The 26,951-nt window shown below is 44.7% G+C and overlaps 1 protein-coding gene across 1 annotated transcript in view; it reads left to right on the plus strand.

The window, feature by feature from the left end:
• Positions 1–26,951, plus strand: part of ZCCHC24 (zinc finger CCHC-type containing 24) — a 333,151-nt gene that overhangs the window by 96,044 nt on the left and 210,156 nt on the right. The window contains exon 2 of the mRNA XM_077259405.1: positions 373–573. Coding sequence (XP_077115520.1) covers positions 373–573 — 201 coding nt within the window. The remainder of the gene's footprint in view (positions 1–372; positions 574–26,951) is intronic.

Raw genomic sequence — 26,951 nt, forward strand, 5'->3', positions numbered from 1 at the left:
CCCAGGGACACTAAATAGTGATGTACGGAGTGACTTCATGGAATTTTATTATCATCTACAATTAGATCAGACTGCAACCTGGAATTAAATCATTCTCTGCAAACAGCATTTGGGGAATATTTGTGTTAAAGGGAGGACACACTTATACCATTAATAAAAATGGATTGAAAACATGGAGTCAGCGCTCAAACTCTCACAGGACACTGTTTTCCTGGCTTCAAAGGTCATATCCAGCTTTAAGAATCACATGCATGTTTAGTGTATTGGGGCCAGCTAAGGTGATGATGTAAATAAAGAGAATTTTTTAATTTCGCTAAATGTATGCACAATTGTATCTGGTAAAGTGTCAAAGTATTTTGTATGTCTCCACAGGCCCTGGGCAATAGCCTTTATAAAAATGCATCTCCGTATGGATCTTTGAACAACATTGTGGATGGACTGAGCTCTCTAACCGAACACTTCTCAGAAATTTCACTCTCCTCGGAGAACAGGAAACCCAGCAAGAGGCCCCCTCCAAACTACTTGTGTCATCTCTGCTTCAACAAGGGTCATTACATTAAGGATTGTCCACAGGTAACAGACATTTATACTTTCATATAAGGTGGATTTTGGATAGTATTGTCAAAAGTAGTTGGGTAGCAAAAGAGTTCATATTCTGAAGGTAAAGGATCATTCCACTAAGGCCGGAGTCACACTAGCGAGGAATACGGACGAGTGCTATGCGAGAAAAAAATCGCATAGCACTCGAACCACTGTTAATCTATGGGGCAGCTCCCATCACCGTTTTTTTTTCTGGGCGGTATTATACGTGCGAGGGAAATCGCAGCATGCTGCGATTTGCTGCGTGTATCGGCCGAAACTCGCTAATGCAAGTCAATGGATGCGAGACAAAAATCGCACAGCACTTGCACCATGTACAAGACACAGTGTTTTGCACCCACTGTGCAATTTGGTGGAGGATCGGTGATGATCTGGGGATGCTTCAGCAAGGCTGTAATTGGCAGGTTGTTCTTTGCAAAGGAGGTATGAATCAAGCCGCATACAAGGTTATCCTGGAAAAACAGTTGATTCCTTCTGCTCAGGTCGAACAGTTACAAAAAGTTCAGGTTCGAGTACCAGAACAGTACCCAAACCCTAACCTTAGTCACTTGAATGGGGGTCCCGAACATCCAGTTTATGACAACGCTGCAAACACCTCTTCTGATCTGCTGTAAAATTATCACCATCAGTCAAACAGCCGCAGTTCCCACAATGTCAAATGACAGTGTAAGCCCACAGCTGTGATCGGAGGTATAAAGTTTACCTCCAGTCACTGTCAGCTGATGGGACACCTGCTCCCATCAGCCTACGCCTGCTGCCCCTAATGATAGTGAGAGCAGGAGCGGCTGAATAGAGTATTCATCAGCCAGCACCTGCACTGTAAATAAATAATAAAAAAAAAATGGATTGGGTTCCCCTGTATTTTTGATAACCAGCCAGTCAAAACTAACAGCTGGGGGCTTCAAACCTCAATTGTCAGCGTTAGCAAGGCTGGTTATTAAGAGTAGAGAGGTCATACCCATTTTTGACAACCAGCTAAGTTAAAGCAGACAGCTGGGGGCTGTTATTCTTAGACTGGTAAGGAGCCATGGATATTGCCCCCCCAGCCTAAAAATAGCAGTCCGCAGCCATCCAGAAAAGGCGAATCTATAAGATGCGTTGTGTCCCTTTGCCCGGCTTTACCCATTTGCCCTGTAACAGTGGCAAGTGGGGTTCATATTTGTGGGGTTGATGTCACCTTTGTATTGTCTGGTGACATCAAGCCCACAAATGAATAATGGAGAGGCGTCTATAAGACTCCTATCCAATACTAATCCTATAGTTATATTGTAAATAAACACACAGCCAGAATAGAGTATTTTATTTGAAATAAAAACAAAACACAATTTTCCTTTTTTATTTAAAAACAACAAACACAGTTATACTTACCTAACACCTATTCCCACTGAACCCCTCCTCTCCTGTAATAAAACAAATAAAAAAACCAACAATATTCCTCACCTGTCCGTCATTCCGTCACACGCCGCAATCCACGTCTGGGGGATAAACAGTTTTCAACCTGGACGGTGCCAAGATGCGACCATAGAGGCTGTGAACCACTGATGAATGAGCTGCTGCAATCACAGCATCATTGAACAGCAATGACGTCATCGAGGTTACCCCAGTCACTGAGGCTGCGTTCCCATTCGGGCTGAACTTCAGTGAGGCGAGTTCACCTCAGTTGAAATTCACCGCAGTGAAATTCTCCCTGTGAACTCACCTCTGCACCATGCAACTTTCTCATGGTGCTAGCAGAGATCTCACCGAGGTCACCGCAGTTCAGCCAGGCTGGGAACACAGCCTCAGGCACCGAGTTAACCTCCTCGATGAGGTGACCGCTGATCACTGACACTGCGCTCGCAGCAGCTCATTCATCAGTGATTCTCAGCCTGGACAGTTGTATCTTGGCACTGTCCAGATTGAAAACTGTTTATCCCCCAAACACGGATTACGGTGTGGGACAGAATGACAGATAGGTGAGGGATCTTGTTGTTTTTTTATTTTTGTTTTATTACAGGAGACACGAGGGGTTCAGTGGAATTAGGTGTTAGGTGAGTATAACGGTGTTTGTTATTTTTTAATAAAAACAAAACACACTGTTATGGCCTGACCTGGTTGGAGTAGTGATATTGCAACCACTAGGGGCAGCACTGGCATGTAGCGTAGTCTGTAATAGGAGGAGTCGGTACACAGGAAAAGCAATGTAGTTTGAAGGAATAAGCAGGAATCGTATTCAAGGAAGGCAGAGGTCATTTACCAGGAGTAGCAGTGTCGTTAGAGGGAATAGCAGGTGGAAAGGAGCTTGACTAGAAGCAGGTAGCTCAATAATCACGCAAGGAAATGAGAGCAAGGCCAGATTTAAATAGGCTGTGCAATCAGGATGAGCCAATCAGGAAGTCAGGGTGGAAACACCCAGAAAACTCAGGGTGGAGACATCGGAAGCAACATAGGTACATGTATTTGGGTTAGCACGGAATTGTCCAGCAAGCTGAATAGCTCAGAAGGAAGAGGTGCCGTCTGGTGCACAGGAGTTGCTAGGTTCAAATCCTGACACACACTTTTCCATTGTTATGTGTGTCTTATAGAAGCCTCTCCATTACTAAGCCATGAGTTTGATGTCACCGTACAATACAAAGGTGACATCAACCCCACAAATTTGAACCCCACTTGCCACCGCTACTGGGCAAGTGGGAAGAGCCGGGCAAAGTGCCAGAATTGACACATCTAATAAATGCGGCTGTGGGCTGCTATTTTTAGGCTGGAGAGGCAATATCCATGGCTCTTTACCAGCCTGAGAATACTAGCCCCCTGCTGTCTGCTTTAACAAGACTGGTTGTCAAAAATGTGGGGGACCCCATGCCGTTTTTTAAAATTATTTATTTAAATAATTAAAAAATACGGCATGGGGACCCCTCTATTGTTGATAACCAGCCTTGTTAACGCTGACAGCTGAGTGTTGCAGCCCCCAGCTGTGAGTTTTGCTTGGCTGGTTATCAAAAATACAGGGGAACCCACACCGGTTTCTTTTTAAAATTATCTATTTACAGCCCAGAAGTCGGCTGATGAATACCCCCATTAGCCGATCCTGCTCTTGCTGTAGTCCCATCACCCCACGCCAACGACCAGTGATAAACTATATACCCTCCATCACAGCTGTGTTCTCACGCTGTCATTTGCAGCGTGGAAACCGCAGATGTCTGACCAGTAGTGATGATTTTACCGCCGATCAGAAGCGCACACAACCTCACAACAAACACCCGGTTTTCTATACATATATTAGTCATACACCCATACATGTATATATATTACATAATCTCCTTTATTATGTATATTGCCTCCCTTATTATACAGTGCCCTCTCTTGTTATTTACAGTACCGTCCCTTAGGTATTGGAATATATAGAGCCCTGTTTTTTATTACACACTGTCCTGTCTTTTTTAGCTGTATAATGCAATGATGGCTGATGGAGCATGGGAAAGCTTCTTTTCTAATGGAGGAGCTGATGGACTGGTCGCCTGGTCACCGGCTCCTCGATCAGCAGTCATTTTATATCTAACAAGAGAGGGGGCTATGTAATTAAAGAGGGCGCTGTGAATAACAAAATTAATAAGAATACACTAGGTAACACTGACAGAACTGTACATAACAGCAGAGGAAGCTATATAATAAGGGACGGAACCATATATAACTAGAGCGAATCCGTAATAAGGGATGATGTTATACATAATAAAAGAGGAAACTATGTAACTAAGGATGGTGTTATACAGAATTAGTGAGTACACTGTATACTAAGGGACTGTGCTATATATTATAAATGAGTACACTATATGCTAAGGGACTGTGTTATACATAATAAGTATGTACATTCTATACTAAGGGACTGTGTTAGACCTAATAAGCGATAATAATGTCTTCCTCCACTTCCCCCTTTTCCTAAGTCCCCCTTCCTCCCATCCCAATCCCCTACACCCCTCATTGTCCTCCTCCCCCCGCATCCCATTATTGTCCTCTACCCCATCATTGTCCTCTTCACCACCTCCACCATTGCTTTATCCCCCACCACTATCATTGCTTTCTTCCCCACCACCCCATATCATAGCCCATTCCACCACCTCCATCATTTCCTCCTCCCCCACTACACCATCATTATCTTTTCCCCCACCACTTCCATCATTGCCCATTCCACCACCTTCATCATTTCCTCCTCCCCCACCACCCCATTATTGCCCTTTTCACCACCACCATCATTGTCATTTCCACCACCACCATTGCATTCTCCCACACCAACCCATGATTGTTCTTTCCACCACCTCCATCATTGCTTTTTCCCCCACCACCCCATCATTGCCCATTCCATCACCCCCATCATTGCCCTTTCCACACCTCCATCACAGTCTTCTCCACCACCCCCATCATTGCCTCCTTCCCCCCCACTCCCATCATTGTTTTTTCCACTACCACCATCATTGCCTTCTCCCCCACCTCCATCATTTCCTCCTCCCCCACCATCCCCATCATTGCCCTTTCCACCACCACCATCATTGTCCTTGCCACCACCACCACCCTTGCCCATTCCACCACCTCCATAGTAACATAGTTATTAAGGTTGAAGGTAGACTTTAAGTCCATCTAGTTCAACCCATAGCCTAACCTAACATGCCCTAACATGTTGATCCAGAGGAAGGCAAAAAAAAACCCATGTGGCAAAGAGTAAGATCCACATTGGGGAAAAACATTCCTTCCCGACTCCACATGCGGTAATCAGACTAGCTCCCTGGATCAACGCCCCATCAAGGAATCTAGTATATAGAACCTGTAACATTATACTTTTCAAGAAAGGTATCCAGTCCCCTCTTAAATTTTAGTAATGAATCACTCATTACAACATCATACGGAAGAGAGTTCCATATTCTCACTGCTCTTACAGTAAAGAATCTGCGTCTGTTATTATGCTTAAACCCTCTTTCCTCCAGGTGTAGAGGATGCCCCCTTTTCCCTGTCTCAGGTCTATGATTAAAAAGATTATCAGAAATGTCTTTGTACTGTCCTCTCATTTATTTATACATTAAAATAAGATCACCCCATAGCTGTTGTGAATTCTGCTCTTGGGCTCCCTCCGGTGGTTATAAGTGGTAGCGCTGCTGTCTTTGGATCACTGCATTCATCAGGTGTGTCCACTTATTGCAATTTTGACTGGGCTATTTAGTCTTGCTTGACCCTTTAGTCAGTGCCAGTTGTCCATTGTTCCTGGAGGATTCACATCCCTGCCTGGTCTCTCCTGCTTTGCTGTTCTTTTCAACAAAGATAAGTTCTGGCTTTGATTTTTGCAGTCCACATGCTGTGGGCCTTATTGTTCAGTTCTCTTCCATGTTTTGTCTTGTCCACCTTGGTCTGTATAAGGATTTGTTTAGCCAAGCTGGTATCTCTGGAGATGCAGATATACCCTCCATATCTTTAGTTAGATGTGGAGATTTTGTATTTTCTGTGGTGGATATTTTCTAGTGTTTTAATACTGACCGCATAGTACTCTGTCCTATCCTTTCTATTTAGCTAGAGTGCCTCCTTTGCTAAATCCTGATTTCAGTCTGCGTATGTTATTTCCCTCTCCTCTCACAGTCAATATTTGTGGGGGGCTGTCTATCCTTTGGGGATTTTCTCTGAGGCAAGATAGTTTTCCCTTTTCTATCTCTAGGGGTATTTAGTCCTCCGGCTGTGTCGAGATGTCTAGGGAGTGTTAGGTACATTCCACGGCTACTTCTAGTTGCGGTGTTAAGTTCAGGGTCTGCGGTCAGTACAGGTACCACCTTCTCCAGAGTACGTCTCATGCTGCTCCTAGGCCACCAGATCATAACACATAGCCTTCGTTTTTCCAAACTCAATAACCCCAAGTGTAATAACCTATCTTGGTATTGCAGACCCCCCAGTCACCTAATAACCTTGGTCGCTCTTCTCTGCACCCGCTCTAGTTCAGCTGTGTCTTTCTTATACACCGGAGACCAGAACTGTACACAGTATTCTAAGTGTGGTCGAACTAGTGACTTGTATAGAGGTAAAATTATGTTCTCCTCATGAGCATCTATGCCTCTTTTAATGCATCCCATTATTTTATTTGCCTTTGTAGCAGCTGCCTGACACTGGCCACTAAATGTGAGTTTGTCATCCACCCATACACCCAGGTCTTTTTCATTGACGGTTTTGCCCAGTGTTTTAGAATTAAGCACATAGTTATACATCTTATTACTTCTACCGAAGTGCATGACCTTAGATTTATCCCCATTAAAGCTCATTTGCCATTTATCAGCCCAAGCTTCTAGTTTACATAAATCATCCTGTAATATAAATGGTCTTCCTCTGTATTGATTACCCTGCAGAGTTTAGTGTCATCTGCAAATATTGAAATTCTGCTCTGTATGCCCCCTACAAGGTCACTAATAAATATGTTAAAGAAGAGGGCCCAATACTGACCCCTGTGGTACTCCACTGCTAACTGTGACCCAGTCCGAGTGTGCTCCATTAATAACCAGCCTTTGTTTCCTATCCCTGAGCCAGGTCTTAACCCACTTATACATATTTTCCCCTATCCCCATTATTCTCATTTTATGTATCAACCTTTTGTGTGGCACCGTATAAAAAGCTTTTGAAAAGTCCATATACACTACGTCCACTGCGTTCCCTTGGTCCAGTCCGGAACTTACCTCTTCATAGAAATTGATCAGATTAGTCTGACAGGAATGGTCCCTAGTAAACCCTTGCTGATATTGGGTCATGAGGTTATTCCTCCAGCATAGCATCTCTTAGAATACCCTCCAGGATTTTACCCACAGTAGAGGTTAAGCTTACTGGCCTATAATTTCCGAGTTCAGTTTTTGTCCCCTTTTTGAATATTGGCACCACATTTGCTATACGCCAGTCCTGTGGTACAGACCTTGTTATTATGGAGTCTTTAAAGATTAAAATTAATGCTCTATCAATGACTGTACGTAATTCCTGCAGTACTCGGGGGTGTATCCCATCTGGGCCTGGAGATTTGTCAATTTTAGTTATTTTTAGACGCCGCCGTACTTCCGGCTGGGTTAAGCAGGTGACATTTAATGGGGAATTTTTGAATCACTGATCATATTGTCTGATATTGACTGATCCATCATTTCCCCCCCCCTCCACCATCATCATTGTCCTTTCCACCACCACCATCCTTGCCCATTCCACCACCTCCATCACTTCCTCCTCCCCACCACCATCATTGCATTCTCCCCCCACCACCATCATTGCCAATTCCACCACCTCCATCATTGCCTTCTCCCCCCACCCCCATCATTGCCCATTCCAGCACCTCCATCATTTCCTCCTCCCCCACCACCCCCATCATTGCCCTTTCCGCCACATCCATCATTTCCTCCTCCACCACCATCCCCACATTATTAGCCACCCTGCAGGGGCCCCCCCTCCACCTCCAGGCCCCCAGTGCAGCCACACAGGCCGGTATGTCCGCCCCTGTCCACCAAGCTATGTTGATTACCACCTAATCTCACTTTTTGCCACTTGAGAACCTCAGGGTTGCAAACTATAGCTAGCGATAGAATCTGCTCTATTTCAAGTTAAAGAGGTTGCTGGGACTTTTACCTTGATGGCCTATCCTTAGGATAGGTCATCAATACCTGATCATTGGGCTGGAAACTCAGCACCCTTACTAATCAGCTGTTCCTGGTGTCAGTGGCGGCTGGAAGTTCAAATTAATAGTAGGCAGATGTACAGTACCTGGCTACAGCCACTATACCATGATGGAGCTGCACAGCTCAGCAACTGAGCACATCCCATAGGCACCTGGAATCAGCTATTCTGACAGCTGGAAGTGCACAGATCTTTCAACTATATAGTGGCTGCAGCCAGGTTCTGCATATCCCGCCCTTATTCAAATCAATATGGGGCAGATATGCAGTACTCGGCTACTTCCGTACGGCACTGGAAAAGCTGAACGTTGGTGGTGCCAGATGTTGCTCCTCCACCAATCAGAAATTGATGACTTATCCTAAGGCTAGGCGATCAATATAAAAGTACTGGGCAAGGCGATCAATATAAAAGTACTGGGCAACCCATTTAATAATCACTAAATTCAATGTATTGCACGTTAAGCTGGTGCTGCTGAGAACGATGATTTTTCAAGCGAGCCAAAACATAATTTCACCCTATGAATGAGAGTTTTGCTCATTTGTCGGGGTTAATCGGTAGTCTGTTTACACTGTCCGAATATAGGGAAATGAGCAGTCTTAGAAATAATCATTCCCCATAACAATGCAATGTAAATGCACCCTTGTGCTCTTCTGCATGGTGATATCATTCTGCATTGTGATATCTTTGTAATTTCAAACATGACCACATTTGCACAGTGGATTTTTGTAATCCAATTTATGTGTGATGCATCAGCACTAAATTAAAGTTGGTGAAGTGATAAAAATATAGGCATAAACTTAATTTATGTGATCAAACAACTAAAAATTGGCATGTGCAATCACCCCTTTTGCAATGAAGCCCCTAAAAATTTCTGGTGCAAGTAATTGCCTTCATAAGTCACATGTTTAGTGACAGGAAGTCCACCTGTGTGCAATCTAAGTGTTATATGTCTGTCAGTATATACACACCTTTTCTGAAAGAGGTTGCAACACCATTAAGCAAGAGGCACCACTAACAATACAACACTATGAAGACCAAGGAGATCTTCAAACAAGTCATGGACAAAGATGTTAAGACGTACAAGTCAGGGTTGGGTTATAAAAAGGATAATTAAGAAATAACATGGTGCCACAACAAACCTGTCAAGAGGGGGCCACCCAGCAAAACCCTCACCGTGGGCAATGAGGGCATTAATCAAAGAGGCAGTATAGAGACCAAAGGTAACCCTGAAGTAGCTGCAGAGTTCCCAAGAAGAGACTGGAGTATCTTTCCACAGGAACCACAATAAGTCATACATTCCAGAGAGGTAGCCTTTATGAAACAGTGGGTAGAAAAAAGTCTTTACTTTTACATAAAAAATTGTTAGGGTCGTTGTGAGTTTGTCAAAAAACATGTGGGATACTCCCCAAATGTATGTAGAAGGGTGCTATGGTCAGATGAGACCAAAATTGAACTTTTTGGCCACCAAAGTAAACGTTGTATCTGCCGCAAAACAAACACAGCTCATCACTCCAAGAACACCATCCCCACAGTGAAACATGGTGGCGGCTGCATCATGCTGTTGGGATATTTTTTGGCAACAGTGACAGGGAAATGGCCAGCTTTGAGGAGAATATGAATTGTGCGAAATTCAGGAATATTTCTGAGAAAAACCTGTTTCAGTATGTCATTGATTTAAGACTGGGATAGAGATTCACCTTGCAACCAGACAGTGACCCAACAATCAGGTTAATCTTTTTTTTTAATTGATCGGCCGATTCTGAACCCGGCAATACCAAATATGTGTATGTTAGATTTTTTTTAATTGTTTTATTTTGAATGGGGTGAAAGGGGGGGTGATTTGAACTTTTCTATTAAACATTTTTTTTTTTTTTTACTTTTGGCATGCTTCAATGGTCTCCATGGGAGACTAGAAACTGCCATAACCCTATCGGCTCTGCTACATAGAGGCGATGATCAGTTCGCCTGTATGTTGCTGAATTACTCACTTGCTATGAGTGCCGACCACCAGGCGGCGCTCATAGCAATCCGGCAGTGACAACCATAGAAATCTTCAGGAGACCTCTGGTGGTTGTCATGCCGACCCATCGCCCACCCGCGGTCATGTGACACGGGAGCCATGGGAGAAGGTAATGACGTGCTTCCTGCTCGTGCATTTTAAATGCCGCTGTCAGAGTTTGACAGCTGCAAATAATATGTTAACAGCCGCTGGTGAATCGCAATTCCACCCGCGGCTGTTAGGGGCACATGTCAGCGGATCAGATCAGCTGTCATGTGCCGCAAAAGGTGCGGGCTCACCACCGGAGCCCGCACCAAACGGGGAGGGTTAAGGGATGAAGCAGAAACGTGTAAATATTTTGGCGTGGCCTAGTCCAAGCTCAGACCTTAATCCAATTGAGAATCTGTGGTCAGACTTGAAGATTGCTGTTCACTAGAGGAAACCATCTAACTTGAAGGAGTTGGAGCAGTTTTGCCTTGAGAAATCCTAGTGGCAAGATGTGGAAAGCTCATAAGAGATTTATCTAAAGGGACGTGCAACTGTAATTACCGCTACAGGTGGCTTTACAAAGTACTGACTTTAGGGGGTGAATAGTTATGCACACTGAAGTTTTCAGTTAATTTGTCCTAAATGTTCACAGTTATAGGCAAGTTCTTTACATGAACTGATGCAAACCCTATAAACACATTGAAATTCCAGGTTGTGAAGTAGGAAAACACAAAAATGCCAAGGGGGTGAATACTTTCGCAATACACTGTACATAGGGGCGAACGTGTATTTCTTTGCAAATGTCTCTTTTAAAATGGGATCCATGCACACTATAAGGCCGGTGTCACACTGGCGTTTTAAACGGCCGAGTGCAATGCGATAAAAAAAATCGCATTGCACTCGGACCAATGTTAACATATGGGGCAGCTCCCAGCAGCCGACTTTTTGTCGGCCGTTTTCTTCGGTCCGAGACAATCGCAGCATGCTGCGATTGTCTCGGAACGAGGAATACTCTGGGCTCACTCGCACCCATATAAGCCTATGGGTGCGAGTGAGACAGCGCACACCACTCGGATATCATCCGAGTGATGTGCGTTATAAGCGGACCCCAGCAATGGAGGAGATGGAGAAATTCTTTTCTCCGCCTCCTCCGCAGCTGTGCTCCGATCCTCCCTGTACGAGAGAATCGGAGCACAGACCCATAACACTCGGCTCCTGCTCTGCTGCGAGCAGGAGCCGAGTGTCATTAGTATATCGCATCCGATGATCTCGCATCGGATGCAATACGCTAGTGTGACGCCGGCCTAAGGACCTGTGAATGTGGCCTTGTGGAATTGTCCATCCAGAATTATCTGAAAAATAGCAGACTAATAATTATAGCAGCATCATTTCACTGGCTCGGTCATGACTTGCAGTAAAAGCAAACATAAAATGACATGTACGGTAAACATCTCAACTAGAAGCTTGTGTTTACTTCATGTAAGCATTGCAGTCACAGGGCTGCTATGGGCACAGAAAAAAAGTACAGTTTAGACTGTAAATTAATATCAGTAACTACCATACTTATAAAGCTGTATCAAGGGTGTGATTAATATTAATAGTAACATCCAGCGCAAACCTGCTTTTTACCATCAGAGGACTATGCATAATGACTGATAATGAACATAAAGCATCAAAAACAGTAAAAAAGCTCCTCTAAGAGCAAGAAACAAAAAATGTAATTAACCTTGAGACAAAGCGAAGCATCTAAATGGTGTGTCTTTCATTCACTGTAGACCATAGCACCAAAGTAAAAGGGACATTGAGGCAACACGGCCCCGGATGCCATATTCTTAGCTGAAAGGGCTGCTAACCCTTATTAGCACCACTGACTCTGCAGTAGCCTACTGTCCCGTTTTCAATCCAGAGTGTTCTACATAGTCCAGCATTTTTTCTCCTGCAAAAAATGAAGAATTCAGTTTTCAAGATACTTCAAATAAAATCCATATGTTTCTACAACCCCCTCTTTACCTTCCTAAAATAATAGCTCCCCCTCCTTGTATCAGCTGGATTGGGTTACCAAAGTGAAATCAAGAGGAATTCCGGGAACAGCTGTAACCCTATCCTCCTGTGTGTACATACTCCGAAACTAGCTGCATGTCTGATAGGCTCATGAGCTTTTCATTGTGGAGAGATCACATGACAAAGTTGCCTGAAAGTCTCCTTACTGTTTTCTAAATTAGCTAAGAAAGTTTCCAGGCTGCATTATCTTCATTTACTGTTCCCTTTCTAGAGGCTTTAACTATAAATATAGCTGAACTGATGTGTAGCCAACTGTAGCAAACAGAGCAGGACTACGGTATCTCTAGCCCAAAGAAAAATGTGACATGTTGCCTCCTTCAGAAACCTTCTACTTCCAGAAAAGAACATCTAAGGCTGCCGTCACACTAGCAGTATTTGGTCAGTATTTTACATCAGTATTTGTAAGCCAAAACCAGGAGTGGAACAATTAGGCCATGTTCACACGTTCCTGATTTCCCTGCTGTTTTTCTGCACTAAAAACCGCAGCTCTTGGCAGAAAACGCAGGTGCGGTTTTTGGTGCGTTTTTTGGTGCGGTTTTTAGTGCGTTTTTTTTATGCAGTTTTCTCTGCAGATTGTCTGTGTTTGACACAAATAAAGCTTTAACTGCAGTGGGATAAAAAAAAAAAGAAATGATGTCATTTCCTTGTCCAACCCTTTTCTTCTTCCATCCTCCATTTTGGGACTAAACACCAAAATGAGTGGACGTGTTTTGAATGACAGCGCTCCGCAGAGTGCTGAGCGTAGGCCAGATCACAGCCCGCGGATCCAGCTCTATCCAGCTATTTAAGTGCCACGTATTTAAGGCTACGTTCACATTTGCGTTGTGCGCCGCAGCGTTGGCGACGCAACGCACAACGCAAACAAAAACGCAGCAAAACGCATGCACAACGCTGCGTTTTGCGACGCATGCGTCCTTTTTTTGGTTGATGTTGGACGCAGCAAAAATGCAACTTGCTGCGTCCTCTGCGCCCGGACGCGTGCGCCGCAGTGACGCATGCATCGCAAAACGCAAGTGCAACGCATGTCCATGCGCCCCCATGTTAAATATAGGGGCGCATGACGCATGTGGCGATGCTGCGGCACCCGACGCTGCGGCACAGACCGCAAATGTGAACGTAGACTTAGTGCCACATATCACGTATTTCAGTGCCACGTATTTAAGTGCCACGTATTTAAGTGCCACGTATCACGTATTTAAGTATCACGAATTTCAGTGCCATGTATTTAAGTGCCACGTATCACGTATTTAAGTGCCACGTATTTAAGTGCCACGTATTTAAGTGCCACGTATCACGTATTTCAGTGCCACGTATTTCAGTGCCACGTATTTCAGTGCCACGTATCACGTATTTCGGTGCCACGTATCACGTATTTAAGTGCCACGTATTTAAGTGCCACGTATTTAAGTGCCACGTATCACGTATTTAAGTGCCACGTATCACGTATTTAAGTGCCACGTATCACGAATTTCAGTGCCACGTATTTAAGTGCCACGTATTTAAGTGCCACGTATCACGTATTTCAGTGCCACGTATTTCAGTGCCACGTATTTCAGTGCCACGTATTTCAGTGCCACGTATCACGTATTTCAGTGCCACGTATTTCAGTGCCACGTATTTCAGTGCCACGTATCACGTATTTCAGTGCCACGGATTTAAGTGCCACGGATTTAAGTGCCACGTGTTGTGAATTTGGATTCTGGGCTCCCCCGGTGGCCGCTTGTGGAATTGGACTTGTCATCCTCTTTCCTGTTTCACCTGATTCCATCAGTAGTGGGTGTCGCTATTTAAGCTCATTTCTCTGGTGGTTTCTTGCCGGTCAACAATGTTATCTGATGCCTCTCAGTGCTTGTTCCTGCTTCTAGACAACTACTAGATAAGTTGGACTTTTGTCCATGTTTTGTTTTGCCTATTTGTTCCAGTTCACAGCTGAAGTTTTGTTACTGTGTCTGGAAAGCTCTCGTTGATCAGGGATTGCTACTCTGGCGTTATGAGTTAATGCCAGAGTTTAAGGTAATCTCTGGATGGTGTTTTGTTAGTGTTTTTCTGCTGACCATGAAAGTATACTATCTGTCTTCTGCTATCTAGTAAGCGGACCTCAAATTTGCTAAGACTATTTTCCTGCTGCGTTTGTTGTTTCATCTGAACTCACCGTCATTATATGTGGGGGGCTACTGTCTTCTTTGGAATATTTCTCTAGAGGTGAGCCAGGTCTTATATTTCCCTCTGCTAGCTATTTAGGTCTTAGGCCAGAGCTGGGCATCTAGCGATAAATAGGAAATGCTACCTGGCTATTTCTAGTTGCGCGGCAGGCTTAGTTCATGGTCAGTATAGTTCCATCTTCCGAGAGCTTGTCCCTCTATAGGCTTGCTATGATCTCTGCCTGCAGAGATCATGACAGTTTGACCGGCCAATAAAGTGTTAAAGACCCAGGTTGAGAAAGGAGAGTTATAAGAAGTCTGCTGGAATTTTTTTTTTTTTTTTTCCTCCAGTCTGCCTTGCTGCAGTCTTTTTTCTCTCTCTCCTCCTAATCTCTGTATGCTCTGTGTGCACCTGACAATAATGGATCTCCAGAGTGTAACTGCGGGTTTGAATAATCTTATCACGAAAGTACAAAATTTACAAGATTTTGTGGTACATGCTCCGGTATCTGAGCCGAGAATTCCTTTGCCGGAGTTCTTCACAGGGAATAGAGCTAGCTTCCAGAATTTCCGAAATAATTGTAAGCTTTATTTGTCCCTGAAGTCTCGTTCAGCTGGAGACCCTGCTCAGCAGGTTAGGATTGTGATTTCCTTGCTCAGGGGTGACCCTCAAGATTGGGCCTTCTCATTGCCAGCAGGGGATCCTGCGTTACGCGATGTGGATGCGTTTTTTCTGGCCTTGGGCTTGCTTTATGAGGAACCTCATTTGGAACTTCAGGCAGAAAAAACTTTGATGGCACTATCTCAGGGGCAAGACGAAGCTGAAGTTTTCTGCCAAAGATTCCGTAAATGGTCTGTGCTTACTCAGTGGAATGAGTGCGCCTTGGCGGCAACTTTCAGAGAAGGTCTCTCTGATGCCGTTAAGGATGTTATGGTGGGGTTCCCTTTGCCTGCAGGTCTGAATGAGTCCATGACAATGGCTATTCAGATTGATAGGCGTCTGCGGGAGCGCAAACCGGTGCACCATCTGGCGGTGTCTATGGAAAAGACGCCAGAAAGTATGCAGTGTGATAGAATTCTGTCCAGGAGCGAGCGACAGAATTTTAGACGGAAGAATGGATTGTGTTTCTATTGTGGGGATTCTACTCATGTTATATCGGCATGCTCTAGGCGTACAAAGAAGCTTGATAAGTCTGTTTCCATTGGCACCATTCAGTCTAAGTTTATTTTGTCTGTAACCCTGATTTGCTCTTTGTCATCCATTGCCACGGACGCCTATGTTGACTCTGGCGCCGCTCTGAGTCTTATGGATTGGTCCTTTGCCAATCGTTGTGGTTTTGATTTAGAGCCTTTGGAGACTCTTATTCCTCTGAAGGGGATTGACTCCACCCCATTGGCTAATAATAAACCACAATACTGGACACAAGTAACCATGCGTATCAATCCGGATCACCAGGAGATTATTCGTTTCCTGGTGCTGTATAATTTACATGACGATTTGGTACTGGGATTGCCATGGTTGCAGTCTCACAACCCAGTCTTGGACTGGAGAGCAATGTCTGTGTTGAGCTGGGGATGTAAGGGTATTCATGGGGACGTACCTTTGGTTTCTATTTCGTCGTCCATTCCCTCTGAAGTCCCTGAGTTCCTCTCTGATTATCAAGACGTCTTTGACGAACCCAAGTTTGGGTCGTTACCTCCGCACCGTGAGTGCGATTGTGCCATAGATTTGATACCGGGTTGTAAATATCCAAAGGGTCGTTTGTTTAATTTGTCTGTGCCGGAACATGCTGCTATGCGGGAATATATAAAGGAGTCTTTGGAAAAGGGACATATTCGTCCATCTTCTTCTCCCTTGGGAGCTGGGTTTTTCTTTGTCTCAAAAAAAAGACGGCTCTTTGAGACCATGTATTGATTATCGGCTTCTGAATAAGATCACTGTTAAGTATCAATACCCATTGCCATTGCTTACTGATTTGTTTGCTCGTATAGAGGGTGCTAAGTGGTTCTCTAAAATTGATCTTCGTGGGGCGTATAATTTGGTGCGGATCAGGCAGGGGGATGAGTGGAAGACCGCATTTAATACGCCCGAGGGCCACTTTGAGTATTTGGTCATGCCTTTTGGTCTTTCTAATGCCCCTTCAGTTTTCCAGTCTTTTATGCATGATATTTTCCGCGATTTTCTGGATAAATTTATGATAATATATCTGGATGATATTCTGATTTTTTCTGATGACTGGGACTCTCATGTCCAGCAGGTCAGGAGAGTTTTTCAGGTTCTGCGGTCTAATTCTTTATGTGTGAAGGGGTCTAAGTGCGTTTTTGGGGTCCAGAAAATTTCCTTTTTGGGGTATATTTTTTCTCCCTCTTCCATTGAGATGGATCCCGTCAAGGTGCAAGCTATTTGTGACTGGACTCAGCCCTCCTCTCTTAAGGGTCTTCAGAGATTTTTGGGCTTTGCCAACTTTTACCGCCGATTTATTGCTGGTTTTTCGGATGTCGTTAAACCACTGACTGATTTGACCAGACAAGGCGCTGATGTTGCTAATTGGTCCCCTCATGCTGTAGAGGCCTTTCAGGAGCTTAAGCGCCGTTTTGCCTCTGCCCCTGTGTTGCGTCAGCCTGATGTGAATCTGCCTTTTCAGGTTGAGGTTGACGCTTCGGAGATCGGAGCTGGGGCAGTGTTGTCGCAGAAAGGTTCCGACTGCTCCGTCATTAGGCCTTGTGCCTTCTTTTCTCGCAAATTTTCGCCCGCAGAGCGGAATTATGATGTTGGGAATCGGGAGCTTTTGGCCATGAAGTGGGCGTTTGAGGAGTGGCGCCATTGGCTCGAGGGGGCTAGGCATCAGGTGGTGGTATTGACTGACCACAAAAATTTGATTTATCTTGAGACTGCCAGACGCCTGAATCCTAGACAGGCGCGCTGGTCTTTATTTTTTTCTCGCTTTAATTTTGTGGTGTCATACCTACCGGGTTCTAAGAATGTTAAGGCAGATGCCCTTTCTAGGAGTTTTGACCCGGACTCTCCTGGTAATTCTGAACCCACAGGTATCCTTAGGGAGGGAGTAATTTTGTCGGCCGTTTCTCCTGATCTGCGGCGGTCCTTGCAAGAGTTTCAGGCGGATAGACCGGATCGTTGTCCGCCTGATAGACTGTTTGTTCCGGATGATTGGACCAGCAGAGTCATCTCTGAGGTACATTCTTCTGCATTGGCAGGTCATCCCGGAATTTTTGGTACCAGGGATTTGGTGGCAAGATCCTTCTGGTGGCCTTCTCTGTCACGAGATGTGCGAGTCTTTGTGCAGTCATGTGACGTTTGTGCTCGGGCCAAGTCTTGTAGTTCTCGGGCTAGCGGACTGCTGTTGCCCTTGCCTATTCCTAAGAGGCCTTGGACACACATCTCGATGGATTTTATTTCAGATCTGCCTGTTTCCCAGAAGATGTCTGTCATCTGGGTGGTCTGTGACCGTTTCTCTAAAATGGTCCATTTGGTTCCTCTGCCCAAGTTGCCTTCTTCTTCTGAGTTGGTTCCTCTGTTTTTTCAGAATGTTGTCCGATTGCACGGTATTCCTGAGAATATTGTTTCTGACAGAGGTACCCAATTTGTGTCTAGATTTTGGCGGGCATTCTGTGCTAGGATGGGCATAGATTTGTCTTTTTCATCTGCTTTTCACCCTCAGACTAATGGCCAGACCGAGCGGACTAATCAGACCCTTGAGACATATCTGAGGTGTTTTGTCTCTGCTGACCAGGATGATTGGGTTGCTTTTTTGCCATTGGCAGAGTTCGCCCTCAATAATCGGGCCAGTTCTTCCACCTTGGTGTCCCCGTTTTTTTGTAATTCGGGGTTTCACCCTCGATTTTCCTCCGGTCAGGTGGAATCCTCGGATTGTCCTGGAGTGGATGCGGTGGTGGAGAGATTGCATCACATCTGGGGGCAGGTTATGGACAATTTGAAGTTGTCCCAGGAGAAGACTCAGCGTTTTGCCAACCGTCATCGTCGTGTTGGTTCTCGGCTTTGTGTTGGAGATTTAGTGTGGTTGTCTTCTCGTTTTGTCCCTATGAGGGTCTCTTCTCCTAAGTTTAAACCTCGGTTCATCGGCCCTTATAGAATATTGGAGATTCTTAATCCTGTTTCTTTCCGTTTGGACCTCCCTGCGTCCTTTTCCATTCATAACGTTTTTCATCGGTCGTTATTGCGCAGGTATGAGGTACCTGTTGTACCTTCAGTTGAGCCTCCTGCTCCGGTGTTGGTTGAGGGTGAGTTGGAGTACGTTGTGGAGAAAATTTTGGACTCTCGTGTTTCCAGACGGAAACTCCAGTATCTGGTCAACTGGAAGGGTTACGGCCAGGAGGATAATTCTTGGGTCAATGCATCTGATGTTCATGCTTCTGATCTTGTTCGTGCCTTCCATAGGGCTCATCCTGGTCGCCCTGGTGGATCTGGTGAGGGTTCGGTGCCCCCTCCTTGAGGGGGGGGTACTGTTGTGAATTTGGATTCTGGGCTCCCCCGGTGGCCGCTTGTGGAATTGGACTTGTCATCCTCTTTCCTGTTTCACCTGATTCCATCAGTAGTGGGTGTCGCTATTTAAGCTCATTTCTCTGGTGGTTTCTTGCCGGTCAACAATGTTATCTGATGCCTCTCAGTGCTTGTTCCTGCTTCTAGACAACTACTAGATAAGTTGGACTTTTGTCCATGTTTTGTTTTGCCTATTTGTTCCAGTTCACAGCTGAAGTTTTGTTACTGTGTCTGGAAAGCTCTCGTTGATCAGGGATTGCTACTCTGGCGTTATGAGTTAATGCCAGAGTTTAAGGTAATCTCTGGATGGTGTTTTGTTAGTGTTTTTCTGCTGACCATGAAAGTATACTATCTGTCTTCTGCTATCTAGTAAGCGGACCTCAAATTTGCTAAGACTATTTTCCTGCTGCGTTTGTTGTTTCATCTGAACTCACCGTCATTATATGTGGGGGGCTACTGTCTTCTTTGGAATATTTCTCTAGAGGTGAGCCAGGTCTTATATTTCCCTCTGCTAGCTATTTAGGTCTTAGGCCAGAGCTGGGCATCTAGCGATAAATAGGAAATGCTACCTGGCTATTTCTAGTTGCGCGGCAGGCTTAGTTCATGGTCAGTATAGTTCCATCTTCCGAGAGCTTGTCCCTCTATAGGCTTGCTATGATCTCTGCCTGCAGAGATCATGACAGCCACGGATTTAAGTGCCACGGATTTCAGTGCCACGTATCACGGATTTCAGTGCCACGTATCACGGATTTCAGTGCCACAGATTTCAGTGCCACGGATTTAAGTGCCACGTATCACGTATCAATAAATTATTACAACAACCGCTGTGTTTATTTCATTAAAATACTTTTTAATCATGTGTGTGTGTGTTTTTTAACCCTTTCCAACAATTGGATTAATAATGGATAGGTGTCATAATTGACGCCTCTCCATTATTAACCTGGCTTAATGTCACCTTCCAATAGCAAGGTGGCATTAACCCTTCATTACCCCATATCCCACCGCTACAGGGAGTGGGAAGAGAGTGGCCAAGTGCCAGAATAGGCACATCTTCCAGATGTGCCTTTTCTGGGGTGGCTGGGGGCAGATGTTTTTAGCCACGGGGGGGCCAATAACCATGGACCCTCTCCTGGCTATTAATATCTGCCGTCAGTCACTGGCTTTACCATTCTGGCGGAGAAAATTGCGCGGGAGCCCACGCCAATTTTTTCCGCCATTTAACCCTTTATTTCAGCAGCTACAGCGCTGAAATTTTGCACATACACACTACTAACATTAGTAGTGTGGAATATGCAAAAAAAAAGGGGATATGAGATGGTTTACTGTATGTAAACCATGTCTCATATCCTGTCGGGTTTGTGCAAGAGAAATGAAAAGCCGGCAATTGAATTACCGACTTTTCACAGAGATCGCGCTGAATGAAATCTAAATACAGAATATATATATGTGTCTCAATTACATATATATATATATATATATATACTGTATATATGTTTTAATGAACATTTGAGCACATAAATCCATTAGATGTCGGTTTTGCAAGCCTGCGCGAAAATCTCGCAGTACGGATGCCATACGGATTACATACGGAGGATGCCATGCGCAAAATACGCTGACACACCCTGCCTACGGATCACTACTTTGGGAACATTTCACCGTATTTCCGCCGTATTACGGCCGTAAAATACGGACCGTATTGTCTTACGCCGAGTGTGACGCCGGCCTTAGAGGAAAAGTATAATAGAATCATATGCACCACTTCTGCATTTATCACCCGCTCCTGGTTTTGGCTTACAAATACTGATGTAAAATACTGACCAAATACTGCTAGTGTGACGGCAGCCTGATACTGCAATAAAACCCCTCTAAGGATACTAAAGTGCTTTTCAAATATGATTTTTAAATTAAACTCTCACCTTAGTAGCCATTTCAATTAATTGCATTAGAAAATTGAATAAATAGCAATATAATTTTATTACACCCACAAGAGTCATGATCTTATGTAAGGAAATTAGAGGTTTACAAGAAAGGACATGTTTATTAATTTTAGGATTGAGAAGTAAAGCTGCACTATATCAGTTAACATAGGTGATAAGTTTGTCCTTTTCTCACTCAATGACTTTAGAATTATAGTTGTTAAAATTGTATGTAACGACCGCTATGCCGGTCGCTGCTCGAGAACAGAATACGGCGCTGCTATGAATGACTCAGAGCTCAATATATTAACCCCTTAATGACCGCCAATACGTCTTTTAACTGACCTGAGATATAAGAGAATAGCATCCCCATACAGGTGACAATCCAGCAGCTGTCGGCTGTACACTATAAGTGACAACTTGCTGCATCAGCCACGATCAGTGTTTGCACCGTCCTTATCTGCTTAACCCCTTAGATGCTGCTGTCAATAGTGACTACATCATATAAATGGTTAACAGAGTGTGGGGGCTCCCTCTTTTTCCCAATTGGTGCCCTCAGATCATGATTGTGTGGTCCTGATGTTTGCCATGGCAATTTATGACCAAATAGCGGCCCTAGTCTGTCGGCTGTTGTAACCTGTTCAGAAGTTAGCGACATTTATGTGGTAAAAATACACATTTTCATTTCTGTCATGCCACTTTCCATTAATTCCTGAAAATCACCTGAAGGGTTAATAAACTACCTGACTGCAGTTTTCAATATGTCAGGGGGTGCCGTTTTAAAAATGCTATGACTTTTGGGGGGTTCCCAATGTATAGGACCCCTAAAGTCACTTCAAACATGGACAGGTCCCTAAAAAAAATAAATTTTGTAAATTTCCTTGAAAAAAATGAAAAATTACTGCTACATTTTTAAACCTCCTAAAATGCAAACAAAATAAAATAACATTTTACAAATGGTGCTGATGTAAAGCCGGCATGTGGGAAATGTTATTTATTAATATTTTGCTGTGGTATGACTATCTGAATTAAAGGGATAATCATTCAAAGTTTGAAAATTGCAAATTTTTTAACATTTTTCTCAAATTTCTGATATTTTTTATAAATAAACACAAAACATATTGACCTAAATTTACCATTATCATAAAGTATAACGTGTCACGAAAAAACAGTCTCAAAATCACTGGGTTTTGTTGAAGCGTTCCAGAGTTATTATCACATAAAGTGACACTGGTCAGATTTCAAAAATTTGGCTCCGTCACTAAGGGGTTAAACCAACTTTTCTTTATGACTTATGCAAAAAATGACAGAATTTTCTCTCCCAACACAATATGGGCCACAACAGCCACAACTCACAGAATACAAGTTATACAGCCTGAGAGACGCCAAGTGCCAGCTTCACAGACAGGAATCTGACTACCCCACAACTATACCACTCCCTCCCTTATCTGTAACGGGCCTACACGGGGTTATACTGTGCCTGTGACACGTGCTCCTCTCAGGAATACAATCTTACACCCGCCTCCCGCCTAATTTACAATAAATCACGGGTACCCGGTTTTTCCCAGCATATATATATATCAATCACAGTATATACGCAGTGTCTTATTATTGAGCACACAGAGTGTACTCTTTCACAATATATGCTTCAACGGTAAATAACTGAATTTGTTATACAGATGTCCAGCAGTGGATTAAATAGGTGTTTGAGCCACCAAATCTTCTGATGCAGATCCAGATACAGTTCACAAATAATTCCAGGAATATCCCACAGCCAGAATCGTGAAGCTCAGGAATCCACACAGTGTCTATTAGTTGTCATGCAATTCTTAATACAAGACTGTCCTTAAATCGGCTGTGATTCCTATCTAGCTATCCCTAGCTAACTACACAGTCGGTGACCGGTCACACTTCTCTGTTTACTCACAAGAATAGCTTTCTTGAAATCACACAGTCCCAAAACAGGAATGCCTCAAGATCTGGATTCCCCACTCTCCATCACCGTGCTGCTTCTTCTCAAACGCCCAGAAACTCTCTCTGAGGTAACTGTCCTGTTTCCAGAATCTTCTTTTCTTTTACTCATGGGTGACCTCCGGTGGCTGAACAAAATTACTGCAACAACATTGTAATTATTCTGTCTATTACTCAAGGGTGACCTCCGGTGGCTGAACACAGTTACTGTATCAACACTGTTTATGATAGAGAAAAAAAACATTACCATTTTACATGTACTTAACCCCTTCTACTAGGGGTACTTAACCCCTAGTACTGCGCTGCCGGCACTGCATTACTGACAGCCGCAGTACTAGTACGGCGGCTCGATCACCGCGGCCTCACGCTGAGCGCCGCGGTGATCGGGTGCGGGTGTCAGCTGTATATGACAGCTGACACCCCGCAGCAATGCCCACGATCGGCGCTATCGCCAATCGCGGGCATTTAACCCCTCTGATGCCATTGTCAATAGTGACAGCGGCATAGAGGGGGATCACGCAGGGACGGGGGCTCCCTGCGCTCTCCCACCGGAGCAACGCGATGAGATCGCGCTGCTCCGGTGACCTGGAAGGAGTCCCCGGATCCAAGATGGCCGCGGGACTCCTTCCGGGTCATGAGATGACCCTGCTTGCCGGCGTCTGCTGAGAATCCTCATAGCAGGCGCCGGCAAGCCTGTGGAACGTGGCTGTCAGATCGGTGATCAGACAGAGTGCTGTGCTATATCACTAGTTAACCCCTTCAGTGAACACCGTAATAAAAAAAAAAAAAAAACGAGGCAAAAAACAACGCTTTATTCTCATACCGCCAAACAAAAAGTGGAATAACACGCGATCAAAAAGACGGATATAAATCAGCATGGTACCGCTGAAAACGTCATCTTGTCCCGCAAAACAAAAGCCGCCATACAGCATCATCAGCAGAAAAATAAAAAAGTTATAGCTCTCAGAATAAAGCGATGCAAAAAATTATTTTTTTATATAAAATAGTTTTTATTGTGTAAACGCGCCAAAACATAAAAAAATTACATAAATGAGGTATCGCTGTAATCGTACTGACCCGAAGAATAAAACTGCTTAATCCTTTTTACCAAACGCGGAACGGTATAAACGCCCCCCCCCTAAAAGAATTTCAGGAATTGCTGATTTTTGTTCATTCCGCCTCCCAAAAATCGGAATAAAAAGCGATCAAAAAATGTCATGTACCCGAAAATGGTACCAATAAAAATGTCAACTCGTCCCGCAAAAAACAAGATCTCACATGACTCTGTGGACCAAAATCTGGAAAAATTATAGCTCTCAAAATGTGGTGATGCAAAAACTATTTTTCTCGGTCTCCCATGACAGCACTATGGAGAGAGGGGATCCGCCCTTCGGGGACAGGAAACCTACAGATACATAAGGGCGGTACCTCTCCCTCGCATCAGTTGGTTTCCTGTCCCTGAACGGGGAACCTCTTTTCGGCAGTACCTGCAAGGAAGACGTCGTATCCAGGGACCGGGACCGGACAGTCGAGTTCTGGCAGCGAGGAGGCTCCTGCCGCGGCTGGTCCGGCACCCGAAGCCGCCACCGCTGAGACCGATGGGGTTTTCAGGGTGAGCGGGGGAGAGGCCGCCGCCAGACTCCGATGGACGAAGGGGCGCTGGTCACCCGGAGCTCCTGTGCCGGCTGCTGCACGGGCCGGGTGAAGAAAGATGGCCGCCGCTCCGGAAATGCGGCATCAACTTCCGGGTCATCTCCGTGCGCATGCGCGGCAATTTCTCCTCTCCCAGGGATGTGTGCAGGACCGGAAGTGACGGAAAACGCCGGAGCTGGCGCCGGATTTAAAAAGGGAGATGGTGCACACATGGTTGTCGCACTATCTCCCTTTAACTATGGAGGACAGCGACTCACAGCAGCTGCAGCCAAGGCAGCAGCATCATAAGAAAAATGACCCAAAGAGCTCCAGAAGTGGATCAAGCGGTCGATCCACACAGCGCAGCAGATCTGCTGCAAGGACTAACTCTCCTCCTCAAGAGGCTCCACTGCCAGATCCCGGCCCTCCTCCAGAACCGGGTAAGAAGAGCCTGGAGAAAAAGAAAAATAGAGTTTGTCCCACATGTAACAAAGCTTTGCCGGCAACCTGGGGAAAAAAGCTTTGTAAATCTTGTATCCAGCGTTTGTTATGTGAAGAAACCCCTGACTTCGCTTCTGAACTTAAAACCATAATTAGATCGGAAGTTCAGAATGCCCTATTATCCTCCAAAAAAGGGAAGGAAAAGGTGAAGGAGACGGTATATGCTCACTCTGTCCGATCCTCATCTGAGGATGCGGACTCTGATGATTCCAAATCCTCCCTATCTTCCTCTGACGAAGATTCGGGCCGTCACTGCTTCCCATTAGAGGAAGTGGACGCTTTGGTTAAAGCCGTCAGGGCCACCATGGGGGTTGAGGATCCCAGACCCGATAAAACGGCTCAAGACATTATGTTCGGAGGTCTGACACAAAAAAAGCGGAGAGCTTTTCCATTAAACTCCAATGTCCAGACACTAATCAAAAAAGAATGGGAGAAACCGGACAGGAGAAATTCTTCAGTACCCTCGCTGAAAAGGAAGTATCCCTTCGATGATGAGGCGTCCACTTCTTGGGACAAGGCACCCAAATTGGACGTAGCAGTAGCCAAAGCTTCAAAAAAATTCGCGCTCCCATTTGAGGATATGGGTACCCTCAAAGACCCCTTAGACAAAAAAGCAGATACCTTTCTCAAAGGGGCTTGGGAATCGGCTGGAGGTAGCCTGAGGCCTGCAGTCGCAGCGACCTGCACCTCCAGGTCTTTGATGGTGTGGGTTGACCAGCTGGAAAGCCAGATCAAGGACGGATCACCCAGAAGTAAATTGTTAGACTCAATCCCTGCAATTAGAGCAGCAGCAGCTTTTCTAGCAGACTCCTCAGCGGACTCAGTACGTCTAACATCCAAGGCTGCTGCCCTCTCCAACGCGGCCAGAAGGACCCTATGGCTTAAAAGCTGGCCAGGGGATCTCCAAACCAAATTAAAGCTGTGTTCTATTCCATGTGAGGGAAACTTCTTATTCGGGGAAACCTTGGATGACATCCTCCAGAAAGCGGGAGACAAAAAGAAGGGGTTTCCAAATCTGGGACCAGCCCCATTTAAACAGTCCTTTCGGAATAGAAAATTTTTTCGTCGAAGACCTCCTAGAGACCAAAATAAATGGGAAGAAGGTAGAAGGCGAGATAGAGGCTACCTCTTTGGCAACACCTCCCGTGATAAGAAACCCACCAAATGACATTGTCCCTGCGGTGGGGGGAAGGCTCACCGCATTTCTTCCTGCTTGGAAGAAAATATCCAACAACACCTGGATTCTAAGACTCATACAATCTGGCCTAAAAATAGATTTCCTTTCCCTCCCCCCTCGAAATTATGTAGTAACAAAAATGAGGTCTTCGTCGGTAGAGCAAGCGGCACTAGAAAAAGAGATTATCTCCCTACTGCAGAAAGCTGTAATTCAGGAGATTCCTCCTCAAGAAATGGGGGAGGAGTTTTTCTCCCCTCTGTTTCTAGTACCAAAACCCGACGGGTCCTTTCGGACAATTATAAACTTAAGAAACCTAAACAATTATGTAAGAAATCACAAATTCAAAATGGAGACAATAAAATCTACAATAAAAATTCTCTTTCCAAATTGCTACATGGTTGTGATAGATCTAACCGACGCATATTACCATGTGCCCATCCACGAGAATTCTCAAAAGTTTCTCAGGATGGCGGTGTCCATAAAGGGAAAAATAAGAAACTTCCAGTACAGGGCCCTCCCGTTCGGGATTTCTATAGCTCCACGGATATTCACGAAAATAGTAGCAGAGATGATGGCCCACATAAGGGAACAGAACATTATCATAGTCCCTTACTTGGACGATTTTCTTATTGCCAGCGACTCGGCTCAAAATTGCAGAGATCAGAGAGACCGAGTAATGACTACTCTGACGGAATTGGGTTGGCTCATAAATATAAAAAAATCAAAGTTGGAACCCTCTCAGGTACAGGGTTGGCTCATAAATATAAAAAAATCAAAGTTGGAACCCTCTCAGGTACAG

This window comes from Ranitomeya variabilis, chromosome 4 (assembly GCF_051348905.1).
Source record: "Ranitomeya variabilis isolate aRanVar5 chromosome 4, aRanVar5.hap1, whole genome shotgun sequence".
NCBI classification, from domain to species: Eukaryota; Metazoa; Chordata; class Amphibia; order Anura; family Dendrobatidae; genus Ranitomeya; species Ranitomeya variabilis.